This window comes from Balaenoptera acutorostrata, chromosome 3 (genome assembly GCF_949987535.1).
Source record: "Balaenoptera acutorostrata chromosome 3, mBalAcu1.1, whole genome shotgun sequence".
In the NCBI taxonomy this organism is placed as follows: Eukaryota; Metazoa; Chordata; class Mammalia; order Artiodactyla; family Balaenopteridae; genus Balaenoptera; species Balaenoptera acutorostrata.
Genome location: NC_080066.1, coordinates 15,676,251 through 15,698,899, shown reverse-complemented (window position 1 = coordinate 15,698,899; position 22,649 = coordinate 15,676,251). Strand labels below are relative to the sequence as shown.

General features: G+C 34.3%; 1 protein-coding gene across 1 annotated transcript in view; it reads left to right on the top strand.

Moving 5' to 3' along the window:
* MALRD1 (MAM and LDL receptor class A domain containing 1) overlaps positions 1-11,929 on the top strand; it is a 608,926-nt gene extending 596,997 nt beyond the window's left edge. Inside the window, exons 40-41 of the mRNA XM_057542012.1 lie at positions 9,048-9,123; positions 11,810-11,929. Of these exons, the coding sequence (XP_057397995.1) occupies positions 9,048-9,123; positions 11,810-11,890 (157 nt within the window). The 3' untranslated portion in view covers positions 11,891-11,929. The remainder of the gene's footprint in view (positions 1-9,047; positions 9,124-11,809) is intronic.
* The last annotated feature ends 10,720 nt before the right edge of the window (positions 11,930-22,649 follow it).

Below are 22,649 nucleotides of genomic sequence, written 5' to 3'. Positions count from 1 at the left end.
CCGACATGCTGCACAGTGCAGCCAAAAAAAAAATGCTCCCCAAATCAAATTCTCTAACACACTGTTGTGCTTCAAATGTTCCATTTAATCCCTCTCCCTTCTTGCTACCACCCTCTCCTAGATAGTTTTACTGAGGCACACTTTGTCATAGTCTCAGTCTGATATTTTGAAAGATATTTATTGAAACAACCTAGTGAAACCCATTGCTGGTCTTCCTAAAATAATGTTATGGGCACTTGTTACCTTTTTAGCCTAGAGTATGGTGACAGGATGCATACCATAAAAGTCTTATCTCCTGAGTTGGTGAAGATGTGCTTCTAAGCAACTGTTTTTTTTTCTTGTTTGTTTGTTTTTTGAAAGTGTGACCTATGTGATTGATTCTTTTGTCCTGCTTAAATTTTAATTGGAGAATCTTAAAGTCAAATTTGTATCCTACATTAAGTAAGTAAATAGACTCTTACCATACCGATGTCATATACTGTCCCCATCTCTTTCCCTCTGGCTCAACTCTATTTTCCAGTTCTAAGAATTCTTTTCTCCACTTCCTATCTGTTTCTCATTTTTTTAAAAAATTTATTTAGTTTTGGCTGTGTTGGGTCTTCATTGCTGCGTGTGGGCTTCCTCTAATTGTGGGAAGCGGGGGCTACTCTTCGGTTGCGGTACCCAGGCTTCTCATTGCAGTGGCTTCTCTTGTTGCAGAGCATGGGCTCTAGAATGCAGGCTCAGTAGTTGTGGTGCATGGGCTTAGTTGCTCTGCAGCATGTGGGATCTTCCCAGACCAGGGCTTGAACCCATGTCCCCTGCATTGGCAGGCAGATTCTTAACCACTGCACCACCAGGGAAGTCCCTTCTCATTTGGTTTATATTCTTCTATTGTGCTTATCTTTGCAAACTGCCATAAAGTTGTTCTCATTACAAAAAGGACAAAGTAGTGTCTAAATTAAAAAATGTGTGATACCCCTCCTTAAAAACAGTCTATTCAGACAGGCTAAAATTTGGATTGGAAACAGTCAGAGACCAGGTGTAAAATAAAACTTGTCTAAGGTTTTGAGAAAAGAAAGATGATGTATGTGAATCGTTTGGCACCGATAATTGCACAGGAAATGCAGTGCACCAATCTCCTCCTATTACTACAAGTTAAAAATGAACAAACCAAAAAAAAAAGAATAACTCATTTTTATAGGTTCTAAAATCAGGAAGCAAAAATTAGAGCATTACTCATTAATTTTTATAATGAGACAGAGAAAAAAATTATTAGTACCCTAAGAAACAAACATTTCTAAAAAGATCTCTTTTTGACAGAAATATGTTTAATGAACATTAAAAACAGATATGAGTAAAAGTGGGGACCAGAAATATATTATTTTTGTTAGGATTTTATAATGTATTTTCCCTTTATGTGAAAGATTAGCACACTCAGAAAGACTTCATAGAAAGTCTTAGGACTGGAAACATTTGGAAAAACCTAATTGAAGAGTTTAAAATGACATAGGTGGAAATGAGTAGAGTAGAATTGAGACTTACTTCTTTGAGACACTCCAGATTCACCATTTATCAGGCTAAGCAAAATTTAATATAATAGGCATGACTCCCAGAATAAATGAATTCCATTTCCACCAGTGAAATGATTGTATTTCATAGTTTAGATGGGCCCTTTTTTTAAAAAATATGTCACATGTACTTTTATGGTTAGAAAACATTTTTCCCCAGCAGTAACAAATCAAATACTTCATAGCCTGAAAACTCACATCAACCCCTGATTTATACATGGATATTTCATACCTCTTATTTTTCAGAGATATATATGAGATATAAGGGACACAGACCTTTATTTTTCAAATATTGTAAAATGAGTTACTTGTACCAAATTAATTTTTCTCCAATAATATGACTTTTTCAGTTTCCATGTAATGAAATAGATAGAAGGACCATCCCTATTCTATTATACTCTGCTCATCTTCAGGAAAGCCCCCAGGCTGCTCCTCTGGGCTGGCACTTAACCAGCTGAAAAAAAAAAACAAAAATGGAAAGAGACAGAGGTCAAAAGTAGGCTCCTGGCCCACTTAAAGTCTTGGGCTAAGTGGAACAGAAATCTAAATACAAATGTGACTCCATGGTAACAATAGTAAAAATGAATGTCTTTTCTCTCTGAGTACGATGATGTATATTGCTGGGAGTAGGCATGGAAGAACAGAGTAGAGAGCTGGTTAGTGGCTTTTTTTCCATCATTAAGCCTTCGGACTATGTGCATTCATTAAGGTATTCTTTCTATAAACATTCAGTTGATTCCTGCCGCACTAGGTACTGTATTAGGTGCTGTGATAGAGAGAAGAATAAACCAGACAAGGTCCTTATCCTCCAGAGGACTTATAATCTAGTGGGGGAAGAACCTCATTTGCTCCATCTGTAAAAAAGGCATGAACAAGATGATTGCTTGCTAGCTCTAAATAAATAAATTTATTTAAAAAAATTAAAAGTACTACAGTGAGTATTATTACTAATTTTGCCACTTCCTTATTTTTTTCCTTTATCCCAATGTCCTTTCATTGGTCCCAAGTTTGGGGGTCAGGAGAAACAAGTAGGAAGTTTAAAAGAAGATATAAATGACAAAAGGAGAGAATAAGAAAAGAAGGTAAAAGAGTAGCACTGGACTGTTAGTGGGCATCTACTTGTGATAGGCATTTTATAAATGTAATTTAATCTAAGAGACAGAAATCTAGCAAGCTGCCACCCTCCAAAAGAAATTCTACAGGCAGGAACAAATAATGATCAACTTTGTAAGTATAGGACCTAACGCAGTGTTTGATAAATAGTATGTGTCCTAGAAATGTTGGATAAATTTAAATAAACATGAAAGATGATAAATAACATAATCAGCATTCTAGCATTTCACCACCTTAAGGAGTGAGTCACCACATTACAGACATCATTTTCCTTCAGGCCCTTAACTCAGGACAGTTATTTCTTGGATCTTAGAATGTTCTTCAGCATTTAGAAACAAATATAGAAATCATTTCTTTAGTGGAAGCATGAGAGCAAATTCCTCCACACACACATGCACAGCAAATATCTTTTGGTAAATAAATTATCATGTTTATTTCTTCAAATCACCTTGATAGCTGCCTTAGGATTACCCAATTTCAGAAAGTGTTGTTCTCCATACTTTTTAGTAGACAGGTTTTTACAGTAGAGTTTTATAATGCAATCCACATGGATGTAACAGGAATCATCATGCATGGCCATCTTAAATGGCATACCACCTTACTTTTATAATTTGTGCTAAAGTTTTGAGCTCATCTGAACATTTTCTAAGCCTATTTTAAAATATGAATACATTGTGACAGATTTACTCCCATGAGATGGTAGTGGGGACTACCACTAGGTGTTTGGTGGATTTGACTAAGAAGCGTGAGTAGTTTCTCAGACACACGAAATGACATACCAGTAAATTGGAGAAAAACATGTCTGTTCTTAACAGAAAGAAAGTAAACCACTGATTGATAACCAAAAACAACAATTAATTTAGAAAATAAAATTAATAATTAATAAGACATACTCAGTAAGACAAATTATAAAAGCTGATTAAAATTATTAATTAATAAACTTACAATATGTGTAAATTGATGTTTATTTTGAAGTATAGACTTGTCAATAAAAACAATTCAGGCATTGTCTTGTCATTCTTTCTTTGTAACCTTCCTGATAGCCATTCTTCAACATGCAGAGTGACACCTATGCTCACTGTCACCTTGTTTTTCTTTCAACCTAGATAAAGGTTTATTCACTTATCCAGTCTAAAGGTTTCACATTAAGTGACAATCAGACTCTACCCAAAACTGTCCAAATGTTGCCATAATAATTTGCCTCATACACTAGCATTACAATTTATTTTTATATTAATGAAGGTTTTATAGTGCCACTAAGCTAGAGATAAATGTGTTTACCAATAAGAAACCTTAACCAGAGCAATTAGACAAGAAAAAGAAAAAAAAAAAGCCATCCAAATTAGAAAGGAATAAATAAATCTAATACAAATGACATGATCATGCATATACAGAAAATCCCAAAGAATCCACCAAAAAGCTACTAGAGCTAATAAATGAATTCAGCAAAGTTGCAATATACAAAATCAACACACAAAAATCAGGTGTGCTCCTAAATACCAGCAATAAACAATCAGAAAAAAAAATTAAGAATGCAATCACTTTTGAGAATAGCATCTAAAAGGATAAAATACCTGGGAATAAATTTAACCAGGGAGGTGAAAGATTTCTACACTTAAAATTACAAAGCATTACTGAAAAAAATTAAAGAAAACCTAAATAAGTGGAAAGACATTTCGAGTTTATGGATAGGAAGACAATATTGTCACGATGTCAATACTGCGCAAAGCAATCTACAGATTCAACACAGTGCCTATTAAAACTCCAACAGCCTTTTTTGCAGAAATGGAAAATTGATCCTCAAATTCATATGGAATTGCAAGGGCACCAAAAAGCCAAAGCAGTCTTGTTAAAGGATCAAGTTGGAGGGCTCACACTTCCTGATTTCAAAACTTACCACAAAGCCACAGCAAACAAAACAATATCGTATTGGCATATGAATATACATAGAGACTAATGGGTTATAATTAAGAATCCAAGTATAAGCCCATACATCTATGACCAGTTGATTTTTGACAAGTCCATTCAATAAGGAAAGAACAGTCTCTTCAACAGGTGTTGCTGGGACAACTGGATTTCTACATGCAAAGGAATGAAATTGGACCCCTACCTCATACCACACACAAAAATTAACTCAAAACAGATCAAAGACTTCAATATAAGAGCTAAAACCATAAAACATTTAGAAGAAATCATAGGAGTAAATCTTCATAACCTGGGATTTGGCAATGCATTCTTATATATGACACCAAAAGTATAAGAAACAAAAGAAAAAAATAAATTGGACTTCATCAAAAACCTTCATGCATCAAAGGGTCTTAAGAAAGTGAAAAGACAGCCTACAGAATGGGAATATTTGAAATCATATATATGATAAGAGTTTAATATACAGAATATATAAAAACTCCTACAACTCAACAAATCGACAGACAACCCAATTAAAAAAAATAAGCATACTTGAATAGACATTTCTTCAAAGAAGATATACAAATGGCCAATAACCATATGAAAAGATGCTCAACATCATTAGTCATTAGGGAAATGTGAATCAAATCTATAATTAGATACCACTTCACACCTTTTGGGACAGCAATAATAGTAATAATAAAATAGAAAATAACAAGTGTTGCTGAGGATGTGGAGAAATAGAAACCTGCATACATTATTTGTGGAGATGTAAAATGGTACAACTGCTATGGAAGACAGTTCGGTGCCTCCTCATAACTTAAAATAGAATTACCATATGACTCAGCAATTCCACTCCTAGTTATATACCCAAAGGAGTTGAAATGGGGCCCAGATACTTATACGCCAATGTTCAAAGCGGCATTATTCACAATAGTCAAAAGGTGGAAACATCTCAAGTGTCCATCATCAGATGAATGAATAAACAAAATGTAGCATATGCATACAATGGAATACTATTCAGCCATAAAAATTATTGCAGTTCTTATACATGCTACAGTATGGATTAACCTTGAAAACATTATGCTAAGTGAAATAAGTCAGACAAAAGGATAAATATTGTATGATTCCACTCATATGAAGTACCTAGACTAGGTAAATTCATAGAGGCATAAAGTAAGTTAGAGGTTACCAGGGGCTGGAAGAAGAGAACAGTTTTTATTGTTTAATGGCTATAGAATTTCCTTTTCTACTGATGAAAATGTTTTAGAAATAGGTAATGGTAATGGTTGCACAACACTGTGAATGCAGTGAATGCCACTGAATTGTACACTTCTAAAAAATGGGTAAAATGGCAAATTTTGTTATATATATTTTACAGTTTTTTAAATTAATAAAATTAATTTTATTAAAAAACTTGAATTATATTCTTTAAATGGGTGAAGTGTATGGTGTGTGAAAGTCATGTTTACTGGATGCAACATAGATAAGTTTTGTTTTATTTTTTGTTTTTCTTCATTGCCCATCTACAGTGATTTCAGATATCTATTTTAAATACTTTCATGTTTTTAATCAACACTAAAACAATTTTGTTAGTTAATAAGCCATGAAGTCAATTCCTTTAGAGGTGTTCATATGCTCACTAAATTTAAATTGGAAACTTGCATCAGAAACATTTTCTCTGTTTAGCCCCCTCACAATGCCACCTTATACAGTGCCTGCACATATTGGATGTAGCCAGAGCTTAATAATGATTTAAGTGAATTCATCACAAGTTAGGGGAGGAAAACTCATGTGATGCATGCAGCTTCCTTTCCTCTACTCTAAGCTTCTAAGTCAATGCCTTGCTGGTTCCTAGAGGTCGCTCCATTCTTCGAGACCTCAGCTCTTAAAGAGCTGTCTGCCTAATGACAGATACAGTAAGTTAAACAAGCATTTTTTATCCTAATGCAGACTATCATTGCAGCATACAGTGTTAGAAGTGGTAGAAAACTTCATAGTCAAACATTTTGTTTTCCTCATATCAGGATCCATCATTTTAAGTAAAATTGTTTATGTTTGAATTTATATAATTGATGAAGGTGGAAAATTATATCATAGAACTTGAAATGGTAAATATATGGAGTTGACATTTAAAATTTTTCTTAATGGAAGTATCTATGGGCAGTGGGTAATAGTTTACCTTTTAAATAGGAAAGACATTAAGAATTAAGCCCAACAATTCAGGGATATCCAATGTTGGGAGACATACACTTGATCTAGGAAAAATAAAAGTTTGAGACTACTAATAAACATAATTTGAAGTAAACAAATTTGCTCACCTTCCACTACTCCTACTGTGACCCTTTCTTGTTTTATTACAACTCCGTATCCTGACACTTATGTATCACCCTTCTTTATAGTCACCCAATCCCCAAAGGCTGGCCACTTAATTTTAATAGAAAATTATTTAAGACTTAAAATCCTTCAGAAGAAAAGTAGCTTCAATAGCTGAATCAATAGGGTTGGAAAATTGATCAATTTACTTGGCTTCTGCCTGCCAATATTGGTTTAGGTCATCTGGGGTCTCAGCAGTTCAAAGCCAAAAATAATCACCTCATATCGAAATCTTTTGTGTTGCATGTGCCTCAATTCTATCCACCTGACAGCCGAGCCTGTCCCTCCAGTTCCTGGTTGCCTGCCCAGTCTTTGGACCATCTGTCCTGTCTAGTCTTATGGTTTGGGTTTCCTCCTGTTTCCCGATTTCATGCCTGATTTCAGCCAAGAATAATTTTTCTGAGCTGTCGGTGTTTGTGGCTGTCCCGTCTTTACCTAGTTCCTAATTTCCATTTTGTTCTAATCCTCCCTCTCTGCATGTTGTTTCTCCTGTACCAGCCTTTGCTTTCACATTTTGACATATTTCAAAACACCACGTCATGTCCCACCCAGTCTCAGTTTTGAGAGCAGCACTGTCTAGGCTCTTGCTCTAACTATGCCAATTATTGAGCTTACTACTCTGAGAACGTAACATTGACTAGTCTTGGAGAGAGAAAAGGCAAAGAATCAAGCACCACTCATTCAATTTAATTAGAGCAACTCATAAGTTTTCAATTAGTGGTTAAGGAATTAACTTGTTGCCTCACCATTTAAGAGTATATCTATGATTTTTTTTTTCACAAAATAACTCACAAAAAAATGGCTGCTATGGCCCTCTTCATCAATAACCAAAATGTAGATGCAATGAAGGTGAACTGGTTAAACTACTGAATATTTAAGCCAATTACATAGAAACAGCGGAGGTCAGGAAGCTTAGAAGACACTGAATCCACAGGGAGAATGTATTGTCAGCCAAACACAATTACCCTGATTATGCTATTGGGCTCATGAACACTGTTATTTTTTAGAAGAGGACCATGCGGTTTGGTAGATGAAATAAGAGGTCATACCTCTGACAGTTTCTTTTCAAAGAGTAAATCAGTAAGACTTCCTCTTTATTATCTTTTCTTTTAGGATTTAAGGGTACATTACTGACAAACATTTATTGTCATTATACTCTGATTGGGCAAAAATAGTCATGCATTATATATTTTTTCTTCCTGGTTGCCTCCTCAAGACACTGGCAATCATCCTGGAATCGGTCTTCCATTCTCCACTATGTGTATGTGTACGTGTGTGTGTGTATGCATGCATGTGTATGTGTGTGTGTGCATATTTGGGATTTTCCTTATATCTTCAATAGGATGTATTTAGTTATCTGGTTATATTTATTTCTTTCCTGTGATGAGCATTTTTTCTTCATCAGTTGTGACCAGCTATACCAGGGCTAGTTGTCTTCTGATAAGTCTATTGACTCTTAAGTAACTGAAGTATAAAAAGGAAATGATCATTTAGGAGCTCAGTTAATCAGAGTAAATTATGCAGATCTAGACCAGTATGTGAGATTACCAAGGACATGCCTCTTTATGATCCATGAAAGGAAATACTAACATAAAGATCTCTTCAAAATGCTCATATTTAAATTCGCTGTTTAAAATGTTAAATACTATGACATGCACTACATACAAATCTCTATGACAGACACTGTCATGGAAAATAGTCCTCAGGATGTGGTGGGTTTGGCAACTCTTGGAGTCGATGGGACTTCAAGGTGGCCTTTCCTTATAACCAATTCAACTTTATATAACATTGTTCTTTCTAATCTTGTACACCTTGGTATTACTTGAATAATATTTAAGCAATCAATTTTAAGAACAATTTTTTTTTATGTGCTTGGGTTTTTTTGGATTTAAATATTCAGAGGTCAAATTACATTTACTTTCAAGAATGTGTTTGCCTTGGCATCCTGCAAAAAAGTCTTCACTTATGGAAATACCTTCATAAAAATAAGTACACTTGCTAGATAATGTGTCTCCCAAAGATTTCTATCAGATAATAGCCTGAAAATGTCCTGTGGTGCATTTTAATACTTACTTTTCTTTTTGTGGCCCGGGGTGCTTTAAGGAAAACGAAAAGAAGTGTTAACTGTGCACTTGTTAATCCAATTTACGGGAACTGGAGCAACCCAGAGAAAACAGAGGTAAGTGGTAATGAACTGTATTGTTTCAGAACGGGGAACAAGCTTGCACATGCGCACACACACACACACACACACACACACACAGTGTTGTCTGGACATGTTCCCATATCATGGTTAAAACATGTGTTTTAGTGGAGTTATTTCTCCACTAAAGAGGTGGGATGGGAAGGAGTTTCAGTCTCTCTAAATATGCAATGAGAATTTTCCATTTCAGGATGGTTTCAATCTGCTTGTAGAATCAGTTCACTGTTAAATGGCTTTGTGGTCACTGTTCATACCCAAATAGAGCTGACAAATCTGGAAAATATCAGTTTAACCCACAAAGTATTAGTCATCTACTCACAGTAACTCTTCATTGACTGTTCTTCATATTTTATTCCCAAACACAAAAGGGAGAATAGCGTTCTGTGCTCTCTTTCAATTCAGGTGTGGGCTGTGAGGGTTGTTACCTGATAACTTAGAAAGGAGAAAGTGAAGTGTGTTACATCTTTCTTGGCCTTTTTTAGGGCTACTCCTTATCAGTGCAATATGAAGTAGGCTAGAGAGAAAATGGCAAGTATAATAAAGTCTCTCTCATCCCTTTCTTAAATAGGTAATATGAGCATCCATCTGGGTATAAAACAAGATTAGGCATAACACATCACTTCTTCTGTATGAAAGCTTCCTTACATCTGATTTTAGAAATATTGTATCAAATTCATTCTCTTGTGAAAGTGAGCAGGTAGAAAGCCAGCTTTCATTTTCTCCTATTATTTTTTTAATGAAAATCCTCCATAAAACAGTTGTTACTGTTGCTGAAACCGAGTAGCAAAGGTTTCAGATCAGGTGGTTTCTAGTATTTTTGAGTGATGTGGTTGAAGTCTAACACAACCCTTGACTTTTTTATTTCTGTTACCTGATAACTTAAAAAGAGGAAAGGAGAAATTAAGGGCATTGCATCTTCAATAATGATGTCATATACACTTTTAGTATTGTTTTGTTAGGAATGAAAGGAAGAAGTAAGATATTTCCCAGAACATAGAGAGAATTAATTTGGATGATTTTCCAAGTCAGTCAAGTCATAGACTAAAAATGAAAATGTAGCCCTACTTAATGGATAATAAGCAAATAAATAAATGAATATTTAAGAAACAAAATGTAATACATCTTCTTGACAAAGTAGGAAGGTGTAATATAAACCTATTTTCATTTTTACTAAAGAAAAGAAAACTTAATCTTTTTAATCTTTAGCTTAGTTTAACTTTTAGTATCTGAAAGTTACAAATGATGTAAGGAATTAAAATGTGTTTTAAATTTGACATTTTTATATTTATCATTCCTCTTTCATGTTTTTTTCTTTCCATTAAGAATGGCTAAGGAAGAAATCCTGTCATAGCTCTAGACTTTTGTTGCTATTTTGATTTCTGTTGTTTCAGAAACAAATGACTTTATATTAATTAAACTAAGTGCACCTTCCCTGACATTGTAACAGAAAAATAGACTTCCCCGAAAATACTCTTCTGAACATTCTTAGAGAAAATTCTCATATTCTGATATAGAAATTGAGAGAATAGTATAATGAAAACCACATACCCATCAGCCAACGTCAACAATTATCAACCTGTGGTCATTCTTGTTTCACCTCTACTGCCATCTATTCCTTTCACCCACCAGAATGGTGGTGATATTTTTTAAAATAGACTAAATTTTCTTTAGAGCAGTTTTAGGTTCAGGGCAGAACCTAAAACTTTCCATATACTCCCTGCCCCCACCCATGCATAGCCTCCCCCATTATCAACATCCACCACCAGAGGGGTAGATTTCTTACAATTGATGAACCTACACTGATATGTCATTATCACCCAGAGTCCATAGTTTACATTATGGTTCACTCCTGGTGTCAACCAGAGTGTTTTTAAGCAAATTCCAGATATCATTTAAGTTTACCTGTACAGACTTCAGTTGTACCAGGATAAGAACATAAAAAATATGTAACCACAGTAACACGCTTAAACATTTAATAATAATTCCTTGACACAATCAAATATTCAATCAGTGTTCAACCTACCCCAATTGTCTCATAAGTAAGTAGGGGGTTTTATACTTTGTTATTGTTGCTATATTTTTAAAATCATGATCCATATAAGGTATATGCATCCAAATTGGTAGACATGTCTCTTAAGTCTCTTTTAATCTCTAGGTTTCATTTTCTCTTATTTCCCCCTTGCAGTTTATTTGTTGAAGAAATGAGGTTGTTTGTCCTATACAACTTTCCATGTTTTAGATTTTCTAATATACACTGCAAAATATAATTCTCTGAGCTGAAAGCTGTTGGTTGTTGTTTTTTAAAAATTTTTTGTTTTGTTTTGTTTAACCTAACTATAATCAAAACAGCAGACTTAGAGAAACCAGCACCATAGAAAGAAGCAGTCAAGATCCTGGCCACTACATTCCCCCATCCCACCAGAGGTGAGGATGAGGCAGTGGCTCCTATGCCACCAGAGGACGCTGGGCATACACCAAGACTAGGCCTGTGTCAGTGGTTCAGGCAGTGTGGACTGGAGGTGCTGAAGTAGGAGCTGGCGATGCGCTAGTTATTACTGCAGTGAAAATCCATTAAAAATTCACCTCAATCTGCATGATCTGGAAAGAAGTCTCTTATTTTAACGCCTAAAATCGTAACTTTTTTCAATGTGTTTTTCTTTAGAGTTCTATATACTCCTTCTCAAATCCGTTATATGACACAACATCAGGAAGCCTGGAGACTGTATCTAATCATCTCAAATAGTACCATCAAGATCAAGTATGCTTGGGACTTCCCTGGTGGTCCAGTGGTTAAGACTCTGCGCTTCCATTGCAGGGGGCGCGGGTTTGATCCCTGGTTGGGGAACCAGGATCCCACGTGCTGCATGGTGTGGCAAGAAAAAGAAAAACCAACCAACCAACCAACAAACAAAAAAAAAGATCAAGTATGATCTTGTATTCCAGTCCGTGAAATCTGATAGAAACTCATGCAATAGGAAAAATAGGAGGGATTCAGAATACTACTCTAATTATTACATTTACAAATAAATTTTCTTATGGAATATATTGAATGTTTTCATGGAATCTGAATCAGAACCTTATCTTCATTATATATGTGAATATTTTAATAAAATGTTCCACGTAAGTTTCTTGTTTTCCTTTCATTTTATTATGGTTATTTTTTTAAAGGATGAATCAAATTGTTTCAGATCCTGAATATAAAGAAGTTTTAAAATGCTTATTTATATGCCATTGACCTTAGAAACAAAGTTGAACTGACTTAGTATACAAACTAACTAGCAGGAGTGGGTGGACAAATCATAGTAATCCTAACAACATAACCATGAGTAAAATTTATTTCTGCATTTTGGAAAAAATGTGATAAATTATCATCCTAAACTTCCTTTCATTCAAATAATCATTTAACATCTATCCTTACATAGATATAAAAAATATTGCTAAAATATATGTTAAGAAGCTTTGTTGTTCTGAACCTAATAGCCCAGAAATAAACCCACACACTTCTGGTCAATTAATCAACAACAAAGGAAGCAAAAATATACAATGAAGAAAAGACATTCTCTTCAGTAAGTGGTTCCGGGAAAACTGGACAGCTACATGTAAAAGAATGGAGTTAGAACATTTTCTCACACCATCGACAAAAATAAACTCAAAATGGATTAAAGAAATAAATGTAAGACCTGAAACCATAAAACTTCTAGAAGAAAATGTAGGCAGAGCACTCTACGTAAATTGTAGCAAGATTTTTTTGGATCTGTCTCCTAAGGCAAAAGGAACAAAAAGCAAAAGTAAACAAATGGGTCGTAATTAAACTTAACTTTTGCACAGCAAAGGAAACCATTCACACAATGAAAAGACAACTTACTGAATGGGAAAAAATATTTGCAAATGACATGACCAATAAGGGGTTAATATCCGTATCCAAAATATATAAACAGCTCATACCACTCAATATCAAAAAAAAATAACCCGATTAAACAATGGGCAGAAGATCTGAATAGACATTTTTCCAAAGAAGATATACAGATGGCCAACAGGCACATGAAAGGATGCTCAACATTACTAATCGTTAGAGAAATGCAAAGCAAAACCACAATGAGGTATCACCTCACACGGGTCAGACTGTCCATCATCAAAAAATCTACAAACAATAAATGCTGGAGAGGGTGTGGAGAAAAGGGAGCCCTCTTGCATTGTTGGTGGGAATGTAAATTGATACAGCCACCATGGAGAACAGTATGGAAGTTCCTTAAAAAACTAAAACTAGAACTACCATATGACCCAGCAATCCCACTACTGGGCATATACCCTGAGAAAACCATAATTCAAAAAGAGTCATGTACCACAATGCTCTATTTATAATAGCCAGGACACGGAAGCAACCTAAGTGTCCATCAACAGATGAATGGATAAAGAAGATGTGGCACATATATACAATGGAATATTACTCAGCCATAAAAAGGAACGAAATTGAGTTATTTGTACTGAGGTGCATGGACTTGGAGTCTGTCATACAGAGTGAAGTAAGTCAGAAAGAGAAAAACAAATACTGCATGCTAACACATATATATGGAATCTAAAAAAAAAAAATGTTCTGATGAACCTAAGGGCAGGACAGGAATAAAGACTCAGACGTAGAGAATGGACTTGAGGACACAGGGAGGGGGAAGGGTAAGCTGGGACGAAGTGAGAGAGTAGCATTGACGTATATATACTACCAAATGTAAAATAGATAGCTAGTGGGAAGGGGTGGGATAGGGAGGGTGGGAGGGAGATGCAAGAGGGAGGGGATATGGGGATATATGTATACATATAGCTGATTCACTTTGTTATACAACAGAAACTAACACAACACTGTAAAGCAATTATACTCCAATAAATTTGTTAAAAACAAAACAAATATAATCAGGATCTTTGCCTAACCTCTTAAAGAAGCAGTGAATTAAAATTCAGGTATGGTTTTAGTAAAGACCTCAAAGCTACTGCATGAAAAATGTAGAGAAAGTGCAAAAGAGATAATAAAAATGATTATCCAACTTAAATTGACTTGTTTTATAGGAATATTGAGGGAATTCATAACATATGTAGCTTCTGATTGAGACTAATGACAGAAAATCTACAGAGCCTAAAAATTAAGATACTCTTAAAAGTGTTCAAAATTTCTTCGGGAGCAAGTTAAATGTGCTCTAAAATATTTAAATCAAATATGGCAATTCTATGATACTAAAAGAATAAAATTGATTTTGTTTTTCCAATAAGTAGAAAAGGTAGATGCTTATGTTGTTTTCATAATTTAACATAAGATTTAGAAAAAAAATTATTTTTATTTGCATATTTCTTCCTCTGAAAACTTTTTGATATAAGTCCAGATTTGCACCATTGTGATTTTTAAAATAGGCAAAGGAAGAAGAAAAATAGAGGAAGGGACAACAGGAAGTATACAGAGTCCACAAATTATATAACTCAGCTTTAAGTCATAAAAACATCTCAGAATTCACAATGGACAGAGAATCTATTGAAAACAATTTTTTTTTTAAGCTGGTGGATGTAAGGAGAACAGATACTAATGAGTAGTGCTGACAGATTCTTAGGACTTTGAGTGCACGAATACTTAAGACAATATCTTATTGTTAACTGGATTCACGTGACCAACCTGCTCTTTCCCAAAATATACTTTAAGCATATTAATAACAATAGCAACATTAATAACAAGCTAATAAGTACTAATTGTCTGCCAAATACTGTTCAAAGTAGTTTATGTGTTTTAACTCACATACGTGGAAATAATGTGCTGTATATTATGTTACCCACATGTGGATATTTAATATGAAATTTAAATTAGCTAAAATTAAATAAAATTTTAAAATGCATTTCTTTAGTTGTACTAGCCACATTCCAAGTGCTCAGTAGCCCCATGTGGCTTGTGGCCACTGTATTTCACAACACAGAGAACATTTCCATCATCACATAAAGTTCTCTCCGAGAGCACTGGCTTAGAACAATATTGAAATATTTTCCTGTAAATAGCACAGCAGTAATCTCTATAAATCTAATAAGCACTAAAAATATTTCCCAGTATGTATATTTTAACTAGAATCAGCCAAATTTTAGCATAGTAATGTTATAAATAAGACAAAGCATGTTTAGCTGTAAGCAAACTAGCAAACATATGTGATAAAGAAGCATATTTTAATAGTGCTTTCTTGGCATATAAATATAACATATCATTCTGTTATACCCATATCATCTTTGCCTACTTTTTTCTACATTTAGATGGCATTTTGAAAGAATTGTGTAAAAATTTGCTTTTCCCTTTTCATCTTCATGACTGTCATTTTTCACATTTATCACACCAAGAACTGAAGATTCATGACTCCTTTAAATAATAACCGCCTTGTATTTTTCATCTAAGGGCATGTACTTTAGGTAAACCAACTACTATATTCATGGCAATGTCTTTCGCAATAAGTAGTCTTAAACTTTATTCTTAAAAATAAAAACCAGGGAACATCCATAAAAGGACTCTGAATTTTTTTCCAAAAAGCCTTTTAAAAAATAAGATTTCAAGTATATATTTCACTGTCTGAACAATGACAGCTTTGTGAGTCTTAAAAGTAGTTATTCTGCTTTTCTTTGTATCAACTTGCAGAACGCTTGGGATTTCTTTGCTGTTGTATCTAGAAAACCAGTTCAAGGGTTAATGTCTAAAATAAGTAATCATCAAATTCAAGACCTTGCTCTTTAAATAATTAGAAGTGAAAAGACACCACTTTCTACAAGCACCCACTTTGTGAAATTTCAGTGAAACTGGTTACATGCCATATCTTGAATTAAAGAACTCATTAACTATGAATCAAAGTATGCAGGCAAATAAATAAAAGAATGAATGAATGACTATGATACTTAAAGATCCACTTAAAAATTCACACTGATACATGTCATTAAACATTCTGAGAGAGTAAAGAACACATTCTCTTCTCTAGAATGTGGAAGCAATAATAAAGAGCTTTTTATTCTAATTTTTTAAATGTTTATTTATTTAGGCGTGGTTCTTGCCCCTTTCAAGACAACTTCCTCAGAGTTTTATAATATTTTCCCAGAGTTGTGTTACTAAGAAATCAGCTGAGGAAATTAGCATAATTATCTGCAGTCAGTATATAATTTGGGGCCAATAAAAGAAATGTCAGCATAAGAGATCAGGAATAAGAAACCTTGTTTCTCTATCTAGCTTTTTATTTTTTATTTTTAATAACAGACAATTAGTCTATCACTAACCATAAACTAATGGCTAAAGAAAAAAATTAGTCACTGTAGGATAACTATATTGTCATTAATTTGTTCAACAAATATCTGTAAAGAAATATTTACAGTTAAAGAAGTGAGACAAGGCAGTGAGACAATGAGAGGAGAGGTAAGTAACAAACACGCTATATAATGTGGATTCATCCCATCTGGGACTTCTATCCTCCCCTCGATGCTGATCTCATAACTCTTCTCTACATTGTTAGCACCCCAGTTTCTTCAAATATCTAAGGTAAGAAATTAATAAAATAGAAAACATATATAAAATGAAGTGGATCAATAAAATTGTGTTGTTTCTTTAAGAAGAGCAATAACCCCCTGATGAAACTTTGGGGAAATAAAGCATAAAATGAAAAAGCCCTTAGGAAACAAATCAAAGAAAAAGATAATGTACAAATAGCCAGTGTCAGAAATGGAAATGATAAAATCATTACAGATACTAGAAATAAGAGGGTAATGACACTATTGTAAAAAAAAAAAAAAAAAAAAACAAACTTTACAACCAAAAATATAAAAATATCAAGCTCTAGAGGAAATAAACAAATTCCTGGAAAATTACAAATTTCTAAAACAAACTTAAGAAATAGAAGACCTAGGGCTTCCCTGGTGGCGCAGTGGTTGAGAATCTGCCTGCTAATGCAGGGGACACGGGTTCGAGCCCTGGTCTGGGAAGATCCCACATGCCACGGAGCAGCTGGGCCCGTGAGCCACAATTGCTGAGCCTGCGCGTCTGGAGCCTGTGCCCCGCAACGGGAGGGGCCGCGATGGAGAAAGGCCCGCGCACCGCGATGAAGAGCGGTCCCCGCACCGCGATGAAGAGTGGCCCCCGCTTGCCGCAACTGGAGAAAGCCCTCGCACGAACCGAAGACCCAATACAGACAAAAATAAATAAATGAAAAAAAAAAAAAAAAAAAAAAAAAAAAAAAAGAAATAGAAGACCTAAGTAATCCTATACCAGTTAAAGTAACTGATCCATACTTAATCTTCCTTCAGAAACTCTAGGTTCATAAGATTCACTAGCAAATATTAAAATACTTTAAAAAAATAAATAATGCCAGACATATAAACACTTCAAGAGAACAGGAAAAGAGATAATGCTTCCTAACACATTTTATGAGGACAGCAAAATTTTGATACAAACTCTGACAAAGACATCACAATAAAGGAAAATTTTAGGTCAATGTTACTCATAAAAACAGATGTGAAGTACTAAATATATATTTTTTATTATGAATATAATATATTACTGTTTTCATATTTATTCCACGAATCTAAGTTTAACTTTAAAAATCAATCATGAACAGAATGAGAAAAAAAGCACATGATCATTTTAATATATGCATAAAAAGCATTTGGTCACTACAACATCTGTTCATAATAAAAAATATCTTAGAAGACTAAAAAGAGAATTTTCCTAATGTGATAAAAAGCGGCTACAAAAATACTCACAACTATACTTAATGGTGGAATGTTGATTTCAATTTGGTATTAGGAATGAGCCAAAAATAGGCACTATTACCACTTCTTTTAAAATATTTGAACTGTTTACTGGTGATCCTAGTGAGAAAATAAGACATGAAAAAAGAAAAAATATATATATATAAGTATTGGAAAAGAAAAAATATATTGTCATTATAGATAGTATAACAAGTTTGTTAGATACAAGAATAATATATAATGTTCAATTGAATATATATCTTGAACAAACAGAAAACAAATTATTTTAAATGAAACTATTATAATAAATTTTAAATAAATACATTGGAATAATAAATCTTACAAAAGACATATATGGCCTAAAATACTGAGAGATATTAAAATAGGCCTGTAAATAGATACAATATTTGATTTTTCCAAATTAATCTGTAAAGTCAATAAAATCCTCATCAGATTCCTGTCAGATGGTTAAGACCTGAGAAGCTGACTCAAATTTATATGGAAACACAGTGGGCCAAATTTAGCCAGGAAACTCTGAAAGAATATGGTCTGAGGAGTTCTTTACTGTATATCATATACAGAGTTAGAATAATTAGTGCATTGTGGTGTTGTCATAAAGATAACCAAATCGACCAATGACACAGAATAGAGATCCCAGAAACAAATACTATATATATGGGTACCTGACTTACCCATGTGGCATTGTGGAACAGTGCAAAAAGGAGGACATTTTCAATGATAGGCTCGAACTTCTGTTTCAATTTAGAAAAATAAGGGCAATCTGACTCCCACTATAAACTTTACATGAAAATCGTCTCTAGGTGGATTTTACTGTATATGTAAAGGTAAAAGGCACAACAATTAACCTCCCAGACTGACCTAGAATATAATATATAGAAAAATGTGATTATTATCTCCAAGAAGGGAAGGACTTCTGAAACAACCAAAAAATTAACCATAATTAACAATCAATAAATTGGATGACATTATATTTAGAAACTTCTGCTCAACAAAATTGAGACAGTGAAGAATGAAACACAAGGTGTGAGAAGTTATTTGCAGCCCATAAACCCAAAAAAAGAACTTATATGTCTAATATGTTTTAAAACATTATAAATCAAAATAAAAAAGAAAAAGAAAAATTGACAAGCCACTTGAATAGGAAGTCTACAAAAGAAAATGAGTCAATAAACATATGAATAAATCCTTAACCTTATAAGTCATCAGGCAAATCCAAACTAAATGTGCCACTAGGTAACACTAGATGTTAGGCTAATATATATTGCTATATGCAAGATAGAATGGCTGAAGTTTTAAAAGACTGACAATACCAATGTTGCTGTTGCGGACTGAATATCTGTGCCCCTCTCCCGCAATTTAGTATGAGGTCATGAGTGGGGGGCCCTCATGATGGGATTAGTGACTTTACTAGACAAGAAACCTGAGAGCTTGCCCGCTCTCTCTCCTCCCTTAAGCATACAAAGAAGAGATCATGTGAGCACGAAGTAAAATGGTAGCTGCCTACAAGCTAAGAGAAGAGGCCTCAGAATGAAACCTGCCTTGCTGGCACCTTGATCTTGGACTACTCAGCTTTCAGAAATGTGAGAAATAAATGTTTATTGTTTAAGCCACCCCGTCTATGGTATTTCGTTATGACAGCCTGAGTTAACTAAGACAGTGAGCAAATACCAAGGATGCTGCCTATACAAAGTATACAATGACAAGGAAATGAAGCAACTGAACCCTTCATACTTGCTGGGGATGGTGTAAATGTGTTTGTAATTATCTACTAAGGCTGAGCATATGCATACCCCATAACCCAGCAATTCACCCTCTTCAGGAATTGCATACATATGTGAATCCAATAAATATATGCATCCAATAAAATGTGCAGTCAACAACATTGCATACATACGTGCATTAAGAAATGATGATTCTTGCATTATTTGTAATAGGGAAAATTCCGAATATCTGTCCACTGTATATACATATATTAAATAAAGTGTAGCATATTAATAAGCTAGAAAAATATATAACAATGAAAGTGAACAAACTACAGGTACTTGCAACAACAGTGGTGAATCACACGAGCATAATGTTGAGTAAAATAGGGTAGATGCAAAAATATCATATATATTAGGAACAGTATTTAGGTGTGAAAGTCCAGAAGGTAAAACATGAAAGGAGATATGCAATATTGGCAATGCCCTACTCTTTTTGACTTAGGTGCTGTTACACAAGTATGATCTTTGTGATAATTCATGAACTATGCATTTTTAAATGTTTTTGAATATAATTCATATACCATAAAATTTACTATTTTAAATCGTAAAATTCAAAGGTCTTTAGTATATTCAACTACTATGCATTCATCATCGCTCACTAATTCCAGAATATTTCTATCACCCCCCACAAAAGAAATTGTATGCTTTTTAGCAGTCATTCCCAGTTCCCGGCTCCTCAAATCCCCTGGCAATCACTTATCTACTTTCAGTCTCTGCAGATTTGACCTGGATACTTAATAGAAATGGAATCATACAATATGTGACTTTTTTATGTCTGACTTCTTTCACGTAGAATAATGTTTTCAAGATTATCCATCATGGGCTTCCCTGGTGGCGCAGTGGTTGAGAGTCTGCCTGCTAGTGCAGGAGACACGGGTTCGAGCCCTGGTCTGGGAAGATCCCACATGCCACGGAGCAGCTGGGCCCGTGAGCCACAGCTGCTGGGCCTGCGCGTCTGGAGCCTGTGCCCCGCAACGGGAGGGGCCGCGATAGTGAAAGGCCCGCGCACCGCGATGAGGAGCGGTCCCCGCACCGCGATGAAGAGTGGCCCCCGCTTGCCGCAACTAGAGAAAGCCCTCGCACGAACCGAGGACCCAGCACAGCCAAAAATAAAATTAATTAATTAATTAAATAAATAAATTAAAAAAAAAAAAAAACTCTTAAAAAAAGATTATCCATCATGCAGCATGTATAAGTACTTCATTACTTTTCATTTTTGATTTATATTCCATTGAATGCATATACCACATTTTTTTATCCATTCATCAATTGATGGATATCAGGATTGTTTCCACTTTTTGGCTTTTCTGAGTAGAACTGCTATGAACATTCATGTACAAGTTTTTATGTGAACATATGATTTCAGCTCTCTTTTGTATATACCAAAGAGTGAAATTGTGGATCATAGATTAACTCTATGTTTACTTTTTCAGGTACAGCCGAACTGTTTTCTATAATTGCTACATCATTTTACACTTCTACCTGCAATGTTTAGGGTCCCAGTATCTCCACATTTTCACGAAGATTTGTTATTGTCCATATATTTTTTATAGCTACCCTAGTTTTTATGAAGAGGTATCTTATGGTTTTGATTTGGATTTCCTTAATAGCTAATAATGTTGGGCATCTTTTTATGTGCTTACTGGCCATTGTATATCTTCTTTTTTTTTTTTCTCCTCTGGTTGTTTGTGACCTAGGTGAAATAAGTCAGACAGAGAAAGACAAATACTGTATGATCTCACTTATATGTGGAATCTAAAAACAAAATAAAACAAAACAAAAATGAACTTATAGATACAGAGAACAGTTTGATGGTTGTCAGAGGCTGGAGTGGGAGGTAGGGGAAATAGGTAAAAGTGGTCAAAAGGCACAAACTTCCAATTATAAGTAAGTTCTGAGGATATAATGTACAGCATGGTGAGTATAGTTAATAACACTGTATTGCATATTTGAAAGGTGCTAAGGGAGTAGATCTTAAAGGTTCTCATCACAAGAAAAAAAACTGTAACTATGTGTGGTGACAGATGCTAACTAAACTTATTGTGGTTAGCATTTCACAGTACACACATACAGCAAATCATTATGTAATACACTTTAATACAATGTCTTATGTCAATTATATTTTAATAAAAGTGTAAAAAATATAATTATTATAAAAAAGTAATTTGTATTAGTGAATATTAATGAATTTGAAAACCTGGATAAAATTAATAATTTTCTAGGGAAATGCCAATTATAAAAATTGATTCAAGAGATCACAAATAGCAAATAGAAAGAAAAATATAATTTTGACTCATGTTAGTTATAAAACTTGATACCAAAGTCCTGGATTAAATTTAACCAACTCTCAGGCAGGCTAATTGATTTTTTTCTGATGGGAATTAGTCTATTAAGCAATATACCTTTGTCTTGCTTAAGTTAGTCAGGGTAAGTTTCTGTTGTTAACAACCAAAGAAAACCAACTGAAGCATAAATTGGGGCTTGCCTTAGTCAGCTTGAGCTGCTGTAACAAAAAATATTTTAGACTGGGTGGCTTAAACAACAAAAATTTATTTCTTACAGTTCTAGAGTCTGGGAAGTCCAAGATCAAGGTGCCAGCAATGTAGGTTTCATTCTGAGGTCTCTTCTCTTGGATCTGTGTGCTCACACAACCTCTTCCTTGTGTTAGGGCAGAGACAAGGAGAAATAAACTCTCCTTGTGCCTTTTCTTTTCCAGGCATTAATCCTATCATGAGGCCCCACCCTCATGACCTCATCTTAACCTAATTACTTTCGCAAAGCCTTATCTCCAAATACCATCACATTATGGTTAGTGCTTTGACATGTGAATTTTGGAGAATACAAACTTTCAGTCCATAACAGTGCTGTTACATGGGACCTGCAATGGTTTTTTGTTACATTTTTCATAGATCATAGGTGTGGGAAACATATTAAGAATTGGCTGAGAAAATAATAGAATAAGAATGTAAAGTTCAGATC